The following is an 11629-nucleotide window of genomic DNA, read 5'->3' as shown; positions in this document are numbered from 1 at the left end:
TTCAGTCTTAAATTGTTTCAAAAAAAAATCATGCTTATAAAGGGAGTAGTTAAGGTACGTACCTCTTCATTCAGTAAGTATGAGCTGTTAACATACTTTTTTTAATACAATTCTTCTGAACATTTTCACTTTGGTTCGAAAAAGATGATCTATGTAATATGTGTGGTGGTATTACCATGTTATTTTATTTTTAATATTAGAGATTTATATTATTTTACTTATTTGATTCAATACCATATTGTATTTGACATGATTTGTCAGTGCAAAAAAAAAACAAAAGAGAAAGAGAGAGAAAACTCAAATTTTAATATTAACTAAAAAATAAAATCCAAAAATACTTGAATTAATTAGTAAAGGACTACTTGCTTTTCTGAAGAATCTTGATCATAAAACAGTAGTTACAACTTACAAGACTATGAAATAGTAAAGGCAGTATGTTTTCTTAACATAAAACAATCATTACAACTTACAAGACTAATAAATAGTAATACAATGAGGAATGAACAAAATGTTAAAACCAATATTAATTTTCATAGTAGATTTATAAATCTAAAACCACTAGTGGCACTTTCAGTCAATGGACTGAAACAAGAATTATGCTGGTTCAAATGATCTTTTACACAAAACAGTGTTGTTACTATCAAACATTTATTTTTGTTCAAACATCTGGGAACTGAGCCACAATCGGTTGTGAAGACAGTTCTTGAATTCCTTTAAGAATCTAACACGAGAACATTTGATATATAGCATGTTTTAACACTTGCAATTAATATAGCATGTTTCCTTATATTAGTAGTTTTTAAAAAATTTTGATATATAATAGAAGAGAGTTTATGCATAGGATGACTAAATGCTCTTCTTTTGGGGCTCTATTTTATGCAAATGGCTATTCAAATGGAAAACATTTAATAAAAGATTTGTAGTCTCAGAAAGAAAAATCAAGAGCTTGTGTAGCAGAACTCAAAACTCTTCCATTTATATGAATTGGCTCATAATTAGGACATCCGTGTTAACTTCTTTAAGACAAAATTGGCAACAACATCATGTTAATAAAGCACATAAATGCTAAAGCTGATTAGCAAATGGAAACAAAATAATAAAGTAGCTTTAAACATGAAAGAGGAAAGAAGAGAAACAACTTACCTTCACAACCCTTAAAAAATAGTCTGTGTTCAAGTAACCAGAATAATAAATTGATTAGAGCCCAAAAGTTTAATAGAGTTAAATTTGATATTCTTCAAAGCAAGTTGGATAAACAGAGTATTTTGTCTTCAAAAGAGGTACTACAAGCTATGTTTTGAAACCATTTTGTCAGATTAGCATAAGGAATTATTATTTCCTTCTTTGATTAACAACTACTAGTTCTTAGTATATCTTTCATTCTTTCTAATAGCAGCTCAATACAAATTTATCTGTCAAAGAAATGTCCCATACTGTCAATGCTTAGACCACAATTCATATAACATGTTTGTAAGAGAATAAAAGACACGAATAAGATCGTTCTTTCTACTGGCTCGGAGCTTTAGGATCCTGATCAGGTGGAGGTGGAAGTGGAAACGATGAGGCTCCAGCTAACGCAGCCATATACTCCTCCATTGCTCTTATGCTCGCCATCATACCTTGAACTTGCTCATAAAGAGGAACTTCATCATCATGTTGCGCCCTCAAGCCAAGGGCGGTGTTTTCCTCTTCATCCATGGAGATGGAAGCACTCGCAGCTGATGAACTTGCAGGAGACTGTAATTGAATCTCAAGCACATTTTTCAACCTTTCCTGTATCATACAATTCGCAATATCAACACTAACAAGTTACAAATAAACATAGTAAAAAGCTTCAAAAAAATATACTTACATAGCTGTCCTCGGCGTCCTTGCTGTCCCAACCTTCGTCGTCCATGTGATTAGTTGTACTCCATGTCTCTGGAATCCCAACAACAGGTCCTAGTTTACGCAGCAACATCTTGGCCTCATTACGTGACTTTGGCAAATTATTTGGAGCTGGAAATGCATCTTGTAACAGCCCCAATAACTCATCAAAAATATTGTTAGGAATTTTCCCCTTGAAGTACATCAACTTAACTAAGAAATTCAAAGATGTGTATTTCTCACACCCTGGAAATAATGGAGCTTCCATCTCTGCAGACAAATCGCGATAATCCTGTCCATCTCTGAAATCTGTAGGTATCTCATCATCATGCTGGTTTTCTTCAGTTGTAGGTAACTCATCATCATCATCATCATCATCATCATCATCATCATTACACTCGATTTCTTCTCTTGTAGCTATCTCATCATCATCACACACACATTCTTCACTTGTATTCATCTCATAATCACACACAATTTCATCATCTTTGTTTTTTTCTGGTTGTTCTATATCATTAAGACCATCCATTATCTCATCTTTCTGACATTGTTGCACCACTTTATTTGTTGGTATTATTTCCTCCTCTCCATGCCAATACCAATTAGTATAACTCTGAAGAAAACCATTATTGAAAAGATGATGTTCTATTACGTTGATTGTCTGCAATTGAATATTGACACACTTGTTACAAGGACACTTAACCAGTCCTGTTTCATCCACAAAATTTTTAGCTCTCTCAAGAAATGCCACCACTCCAGCTCCATACTCATCAGATAATTTATTTGGATTGTTGATCCAAGTCTTGTTGATCGACATTTTATGTGTGTAGCACTACACATTGTTAGCAAAAGAAAAGTTTATCCATTTAAGACCATCTCTAATGCTTTATCCAAACATATTGCCAAATTTGGCACAAAAAAACAAGCAAATATTATATTTAGCTTTTCTTAGAGATGTTCTACCTTACATATAAATTAAAATTAAAACAGATTTCTTTTAATTAATAAAATTAAATTTTTTATTTTTTATTTAATATAATTTTTTTTATATTTTTTATAGGGTAAATAGAATTTTTACTCCAAATCATATCTCAAACTTTTCATATCATTAAAAATTTCTCTCAATTATTGGATTTTTGTCTAATTCTATTTAATTTTATTAATGTATAGTTATTTATCTACTAAATTGTGCTTCTAAACTTCGATATGTATTTAATTGTGCTTCGAATTATAATGGTACTAAATTCAATAATTTCAATAATATTTGGTTGGAGATAATGAAATGGAATTGGAAAGAATTTTCGTTTCATTCCTTTATTTGGTTGCATTTAAAATTATTGGAATACCATTATGATAGAATGACCTTTTGAACATTTTGGTGGAATAATTATTTCAATTTTTTTATCAATTTTTTTGTATGTATTTTAAATTTTATTTAATTTTATTTCTATTCCAATAGCTATTCTTATTCTTATATTTTCCATCTTTCCAAACAAACGCCACCTAATGAATTGAAAAGTTTTAAGGGTATAATTTAGCTCATATCAGGACAAAATTTCTAATTAGTTTTTTTATATTATAAATTAAAGAGAGTGAAAGAGAAAATTACTAGATCTGAAAAAAGTGGAGAGCACGTCGCTAGAGATGACGATTGTGGCCAGAATCTACCGAGAAGGGAGATGCCGGTGAGTTTGAGAACTTTCTGACATTTTATATAAAAATGGAAAAGGAATAATACCTGCAGGAGAGAGAGAGGCCGCCGGAGGAGAGGAGATCCTGGGTTGGGCAGCGTTTTCAGAGCTTGAAGAGAAAACGAGATCACCGGCGCCGCTTGTATGAGTGAGAGAGAAACTTTAGAGAGTGAGAGAGATGAAGGAACCAAATGATGAAGAATAGCTGAATAGGGTTTCGGGGGCAAATGATATATCACCACTTTTACCGACGACACAACTCAGTCGTCGTTAATATCACCAAAAATTAAGCCAATTCCCAAAAACCCCATGCATTACCATTTGAAATGAGTTATAACTATACTATATACACTCTTAAATATATGCTTTTATATATATATGTAAAGAGTGTTTCTGTTTACATAAAAATGAAGACTTTTAACTTAAAGTTGTAATATAAAAAAACATTACATAGGCATCAATTGTTGATGGGAATATATTTCATGATTATGGGTGAATGAATTTTTCAACTATTCTTTGTTGTTTTCATTTGGGAATTCCAAGCTGACAGCTACCCACTTGTCTTCTCTAATGGGGAGCACAGTAATGTCTTCTGGGAATGGATGATTGGGCAACTGTGAGTACACTCTCACCTTGTTGCAAAGCAAGTAACTCTTCACATCACTGCTCATCGAGTTTGTTACTGAAGGAGAAGAAACAGCAGAGACTTTCTCAGCTTCATTCAGTTTTTCCATATGAAATGTTATTGCAGGGTATGAGTTGTCCACTTCCATTGTGCTTACAATGGTTTCTGCTGAATCTGCTAATGTATCAAACTTCTCTTTAGCTTCAACATAAGTCTGAGGTTGATGTGGAACCAAAATGCATTGGTGTTTGAGACTCTGTACCAAGTCATAGGCCACACCAGAGCTCCAAGTTGATTTGGGAGTATGTGCTCCTAAACTAGAGGAAGTGAAGTTGACATTCTGAATTGATCCACCTGAAGATAGATGTCAAGAAAATAAACACATTATTCATTTCATAATTTACTATTTTCATGGTAACTGGTTACCTTTTTTAAGTATATTCCAGTTTCTGATTTACTTGTAAAGCTGCTATATCCTAACTAGTCAAACTACCAAAATAAGATTCACTTGAACATAGAAGATTAGAGTCAGCAAAACAAATCATTAGAAAGAATGAACTGTTTTTTCGGACTTACGTTCCTTAAGAGCGACATAGGCAGCCCTTGCAGCATCCAACTCTGCTTGTTTCTTGGATTTTGCTGCTTTCCCATGGAAAATTTCTCCATCCAGCTCCACACTAGTAAAGAAAATAGGCTTGTGGGGTTCACCACGTTTTATAGTTTTATAAACTGGAGTGCTTAAATCTTCTCTCTGAACTATCTCTTGCAAGAGAATCTTGTAAACTCGAGACTCGTCCTGTCGATGGATAAAAGTAAATTAGACTAACAATTTTCTATACATTCATCCACACAGAAATGATGCTGCAAAACAAGTATGTAACTGAAGCAGTAGAAAGAAAATTCCAATATAGAAACCCATTCTAAACATTCTTCACTAAAACTAAATACACTACAGTTCTATAAAACCCCAAGCTTTGCAGCATCACAAGATTTGTGAAGAAAAGAAAAAGCTCTTAGCTACTTTGGAGTGCTTGCCTCTTGAAAGTTTTCCATTAAGAAAGACATTAAAGCAACCTTTGCAGCATCACTTTCAGCGTCTTTCGAAGTGTTGAAGGATCTAGAGCTCTCAAAAATTTGATCACCAACTGTAACTGTTGCCTTAAACTGAGTGTCCTCAGGACCCTGACCACATTCACAAAAGTACACTGGCAAACCGAAATTAATCTGTCTAGCATATTTCTGTAGTTGCTTCGGACAATAGTTTTATATATATACATGAGTAAAATTCATTGTCTTAAAAAATTTAAGGGTTCAACAGAACATTTCTAACAAAGATTATTGTGCTTTAGTTCAATTTTGTGTAACTTATAGAAGTTGCCACCATGAACTTTGATAGTTTAAAATAAAAAACACATGAATACTATGGATGATTGCAGATAATGAAAAATCTAATATATTAGGACTAGAACAAGCTACAAGAGAACCCAATTGGGAACAAAGCATTATATAACACAAGAAAGAAGGAAAGAAAGAGAACCAGGAGGTGGAGAATTGAAGTGAAGAAAAGCAAGCATGGCAGCATGGTTATGATCTGGCCCATATCTCATAGAGGTGTACTTTGGTAAACCCCATTGATTCTTGTGGCAAAGCTCCATTCTCAAGCTTGATTCGAAATAGCTATCAGTTCAAGCAGGAGAGTCCGTCTTTCTTTGTTAAATGGCCAGTTTCGACTTGAACATTCTTTCTCTGCTTAGTGTTGAAGTATTTAACTTATTGAAGAACTCTTTAAGAAGATGAACATCAAATGCATAGTTTCCAAGTTTTTATATATGGTTGTTAGTTACCAAAGGACATCAAAGGCTTTTCCCACGTGTTCAAGACAACACAGACATACTGCTGTGCTTTATTTTTCATGTCTAACATATGACTCTATGAGTACCACTAAACTAATCAGTTCCAAAAAAATTAAGAGAATTATATTTCTTTATTCTTTTTTGGTGTACTACTACCTTTTCTGGTTCTGCTAATCATGCTTATTGAAATAGCTTCCCTTCCCATTCAATAAATATGAGTTACTATACTAGTCTCACTCTTAACATTTACTTTTAAATACAATTATGCTCATCAATTTCCTATTTTTGATTAGAGATGTTTTTTAACATAAGTGTTCAAAGATTATTAACAGAAGGAATATTAAATGACATTGTACATTTACACTATTGTTTTTTTTTTAAGGGCATTTATACTATTACATTGAAGCAGATTTAAGATAAATTTTATTTTTCTAAAAACTGTATATAACATCGAATTAGTTTTATTTCTTTAACCAGAGTGGCCTTTTTTTTTATGGAACCAAAGTGTTTTCATCAAGTTAAAATATACATGTTGAATCAAAAAAAATAATAATAATAATAATAATAAGTTAAAAAATACATGACTTAAAAAGAAGGAAAAAAACACCTGAAATGTGGTCACTAACTCTTCTTTCAAAAAGTTAATTTTATTAGTTTTATAACTCAATGAAATTCCAGTCAATTTATCAAACACAAAATTTTGTTAAAAAAAATAAAAAAGAAGTGATATCATTTACAAAGCCGTACCATGAGGTTAATTTTTATTGTGTAAAACTGAACACATGCAGTAACATCTACAGCGGAGAGAGGGAGATGATCAGAAAGTAATTTTAACAATTCAAACTCTACAAAAAGGACTGAGACCAAAGTCACCAAACCAAGAAGCCATTCAGTTCAACATTCAAAGAAAATGGAAGATGACAACAGAAACTAAGTTTGGTGACTGGCAACAATCTTTCTGAACAAAAAATAATCATTAAATCTAAAACAACCTATTCATGTATAATCTATACATGGCCCTATGACTCATCTATACACTTCCAAAAAGGCCCCAGTTGTTGACTTTAAACGTTGAGACAGCAAGTTTGAAGACCTCAACCATTGGCGTACATCCAGAAAGCTCGGCAGGAGTGGCAGCACCAGCCCCGACGGCGGTAGCACTTTCACTCAATGGACCAAAAACAATAAGGAAAGCGCGAGGGTGTCGGAAATATTAACACAGCACAAAACAGTGTTGTTACCATCTACCATCTATTTCTGTTCAAACATTTGGGAACTGAACCACAATCGGAGAATCTAACACAAGGAGGGTGCAAAGGAGGAAGATTATGCTCTGCCTCTTTACATTACTAAAGCACTAGTGGCAGGAAAATTTATGTTGAGAGGAAATACATTTGTATCCTTGAAATTCAACATCTTAACATTTGGAAGAAAAAGAGGCATTAATCTTACACTTGCAATTAATATAACATGTTTCAACTTGTTAGTTGTTTAAAATTATTGAAATACAAGAGAAATTATGCATAGATTGACTGAATGTTGTAAGTATATTCATGTGTAGATGCTCTTGTTTTAGGTGTTATTTATTCAAGTATAGGTGATAGCATTTAATCAATGATTTGTACTCTCAGAAAGAAAAGCAAAAAAACCGAGAACTTGTTGCAGCAGAACACAAACTCCTAGTACTTACTTTATATGAATCGGCTCCTATGCAGAAATTAGGATATCCGTGTTAACTTCTTTAAGACGAACATTTGCAACATATACCCACAAGATAACAATAAAATATTAATAGAGCACAGAAACACTAAACCGTTATTAGCTGGTGGAAAGAAAATCCTAAGCTAGATTTAAAAAAGAAGAGAAATAACTTACCCTCACAACATTTTGTGCTTCCCTACCTTGCCGTCCCTTAGAGATAGCCTATGTTCAAGTAACCAAAATAATGAATTGATATGAGCCCAAAAGGTTAATACAGTTTAACTTTGAGATTCTTCAAAGGAAGTTTGATAAACAAAGAATATTTTCCATGCAATGGAGAAACTACAAGCCATGCTTCAAAAGCACTTCTTGCAATCATCATAGTTCTTCGTAAATGTTTCTAATGGCAGTTCAATACAAATTATTTGGAAAGAAAATATTCAATACCGATAATGATTAATCAGGTGATGAAGCAGCACACTGTTTCACTATTTCTCTTCCATTCCATATCAGTCATCAGGAAAGGAAAAGGATATATTATGTAAGGTTACTTGAAAGAAAATGTTGAAATATATACATATTTGAACACAATTTCCCTTTTGTTTTTTCATCTTTGTCCCTACAGAAGAGGCACATTGAAGGAAGTAGAAGAACAGATACCTAGCATCAATAATCACAAGTTTACGACAGATACAAGGTTGGTGACATTTATGATTCCACACAATAGACCAAAGGCCAATCATCCATTACTTAAATGTGAAGGCAAACTAAAGAAAGTAAAAACCCATAACCAACAGCAAACACAACCTAAAAGATTACTATGGACACATACCATTTGGCCTACTGCAGTTATAATGACAGCAGGTGTGCTCCTATAGCACAGTCCAGGGGCCTAAGTCACTGCTGACTGTTCAATCACCTGAATTTTAATTTGAGGCAAATTAGTCTTTGGCACAATAGTTTGAATCATATCTCAGCTACTATTGGGGAAACTTTTCTCATATCCAAATATTGCGAAAGCTAGTATCATAATATATCGGCATTTAATTACCATCTTACATAGATAGAAACTAGAGAATAAGAACTGAAGAGGACTAAATTAACATGTACGCATTTATACGAAACAAATTGGATAACCCTTTCAAAATAAAACCATAAACAATCTAAGACAAGGAAAATATGATCAAGTTAGCAATTGATAGATGAATACACAATTAATGAGTGTGAACAATAATAGGGAAAAATTTAATTACCACGCAGCCTTCAGATTCTTGTTCAGAGGCAAGGTCTTGAAGAAACCATGAAGCACTTCCATCATCACCAACTTCTTCCTTCAATTCTAATATCTCAAAGATCAAACTTTCATCCCGGGAAGGATCCACAAACACCTCCTTTAAACCCACAAAATAATTAAGAAAAACAATCAATAATGCATAAATAAACAACATAAGTGAAAGAAAAAAACAAATCTTTAATGCCCAGAAGCTTAAAATGAAAAATTGGGTATTCAAAGAAACGAAGTGAAAACTAGAAAGAAGCATAGCTCCTCAGTCCTCACCTGATGATCTGGAACTTCTCGAATATTACTTTTTTTGTGAGATAAAATTAAAATAAAATAAATAAATAAAAAGAAAAAAAATACCTGGAACCTTTGAGGGAAGGTGCTAGTTAAGGCACCGGCGAACAGAGGGCGTTCTAAGTGGAAACCTTCAGGCATTTTATGCTATTTTACGATACAGAAAATGTTATACAGATTTAAATCCTAAAAAATGGAATGCAACGAGTTAAAAGAAACACGAAGCCAAAAAAAATTAATTCTAAACTTGTATTGTATGATAAACCCAGCGTGAAGGAAGAAAATCAAGCCCTATGAGAACTAATACCGAGCAATAACAAAAATTCATACATAAGGCACGAAGAGATAGACATAGAAAGAAAGAAAGAAAGAAAGGAAAAAAAATACTAAAACGACATACACGGTCTTAGAGGACGAAGCAACTGCGCCGCCGCCGGTGATTGGGTTCCTTGGTCGAGAGGGAAAAAGAGGTTTTTGGTCTCTCTGACTCTGTTGTGCAGTGAGATGAGGAGTGGAGAGTCGGATAGCATCATTTTTACACTAACTGAGAAGAACAACTTTTGATTTGGTTTGGTTTAAGGAAGAAAAAATCCCACATCGACTTGTTATAGCTTTTTTAATATGTTTATATTGATTACTTTATACAGTCCTATCGCCGGGTCCAGTCACGTGGGCCTGTAACCAAGTGGGGCAAAGTAGTTGGGATGCATCTGGTGGGCCGTACTCCCTAGTCATATGGATGGTGCTCTCTCCGCCCACCCTTATAGGGACGTGGTACCATTCCTATAAGATGGTTAGGAGCTTCAAGTGGCTGAAGTCTGAAGCACCGCACGCTGCCAACCTGGGGAGTAGAGTTGACAAGCATGTGACCCTCTGAGGGTTCATTATAAAGCACCATCTCACCTGGCTAACGGTCCACACGTTGCAAGCAACTATTTTTTATTACATCACTAAATAATATATTTTTTTTTATTACACAAAGCACCGTATAATATTAATATTATAGTTTAATTTTGGGGCTAACCTTAGGGAGTAGAGGTGTTGGCTTATTAGGAGGCATGCATACGATCGAAGATTCATAATAGAGAAATGCTAATTACAACTTCATAGTTAATCTCTATGTCCGAAATTACATGCCGAAATATTTTGTTTTAATTTTTTTTTTCATAGCAGTGTTCGTTATATTTACAGTATCATCCTTGTAAATTTTTGAAAAATTCTGAATAGTTTACGATCTAGAAAAAGAGTTCTTGATATTACAGTTTACCACACGCGTTCAAAAAACTTAAAACGTATATTTTGTTGTACATATTGATCGATCCGTCGCCATGACTACTGGCGCTAGATATAATCAAATTTGATTAATTAATAATAATAAAAAATATAGCTATTATATTATCACAAAATTAATCAAAGTTCATGATTGAAAAAAAAAAAATAAATTAAAGTTCATTTGTGGTATGGAATTATTATTGCTTCATTCGAGGGTATCGTATATTCCCGAAAATAGAAATTACATATGTGCTAATCGAATTCTTTTTTTTCCCACCTAATATATATTACCAAATATATTGCAATTAATTTAGTTTACAATGCTAAAAAAATTAAATATTTTGTTGCATGCATGATGATATTTTTTTATATATGTATTAAGCAACTATTTTAACTTTATTTTTCGGCATGGTAAAACTATTCAGAATTTTTTAAAAAATTTACAGGTGGTCCTAAATAACTATAAGACAGAGAATCATTAAAAAAATTGGACTAAAAAACTCTCCAAAATATCGAAACAAATAATGGGTTTACCAAAATATTCTTTTATGTTCCTACTACAGATTTTCTCTAATTTTTTTTATTTTATATTATTTTATTTAAATAAGTACATGTTAAGAATTTAGTAGTAGTATATATCGTAAAAAGTATCTACGGTGTAACCCTTAAAAAATGGTGCACCAATACACCCTTTACTGCTTTAATATTTAGAAATATTCTTTAACTATTTTTTTTTTCATAATTGTCCACATTATAGTTATTGGGCTAATTAGGATTTTTGCCCCCTAAATTTTAACATGTACCGAATCATGTCCCCTTGAACTTTTCTGGCCGTTAAAAATTTCTCCCGAACTATTGAGATTGTTAGATTTAAAGACTTTTGTCTAATTTCATTTAATTTTACTATTTAAGTGATTGTTTAGGTACTAAACCATGCTCCCCAGACTTTGATATCTACCAAATCACGTCCCTCAAACTTTGACATGTACTAAATCATGTCTCATGAACTTTCATCTATGTTAGATTTTTTTTTTACTAAAATTGG

The 11629-nt window shown here is 32.9% G+C and overlaps 1 protein-coding gene across 11 annotated transcripts in view; it reads right to left on the bottom strand.

Annotated features, from left to right (window-relative positions):
• Window positions 1-1008: 1008 nt before the first annotated feature.
• Window positions 1009-11629, bottom strand: part of LOC133034746 (uncharacterized) — a 45252-nt gene continuing 34631 nt past the window's right edge. The window contains exons 1-7 of one of the 11 annotated variants that reach the window (XM_061110107.1): window positions 9713-10512; window positions 9379-9498; window positions 8990-9127; window positions 4759-8655; window positions 3476-4536; window positions 1853-2698; window positions 1009-1773 (exon numbers count right to left, since the gene is read on the bottom strand). In XM_061110107.1, the coding sequence (XP_060966090.1) occupies window positions 1507-1773; window positions 1853-2683 (1098 nt within the window). In that variant the 5' untranslated portion in view covers window positions 2684-2698; window positions 3476-4536; window positions 4759-8655; ... (1 more) ...; window positions 9379-9498; window positions 9713-10512 and the 3' untranslated portion in view covers window positions 1009-1506. Of the gene's footprint in view, window positions 1774-1852; window positions 2699-3475; window positions 4537-4758; window positions 10513-11629 lie in introns of those variants that run through there. The other 10 variants (XM_061110109.1, XM_061110108.1, XM_061110106.1 and 7 more) reach the window with 10 other exon arrangements.

This window comes from Cannabis sativa, chromosome 2 (genome assembly GCF_029168945.1).
Source record: "Cannabis sativa cultivar Pink pepper isolate KNU-18-1 chromosome 2, ASM2916894v1, whole genome shotgun sequence".
Taxonomy (NCBI): domain Eukaryota; kingdom Viridiplantae; phylum Streptophyta; class Magnoliopsida; order Rosales; family Cannabaceae; genus Cannabis; species Cannabis sativa.
Note: the sequence above shows the minus strand (reverse complement) of the source record. Positions and strands in the feature narration are given on the sequence as shown.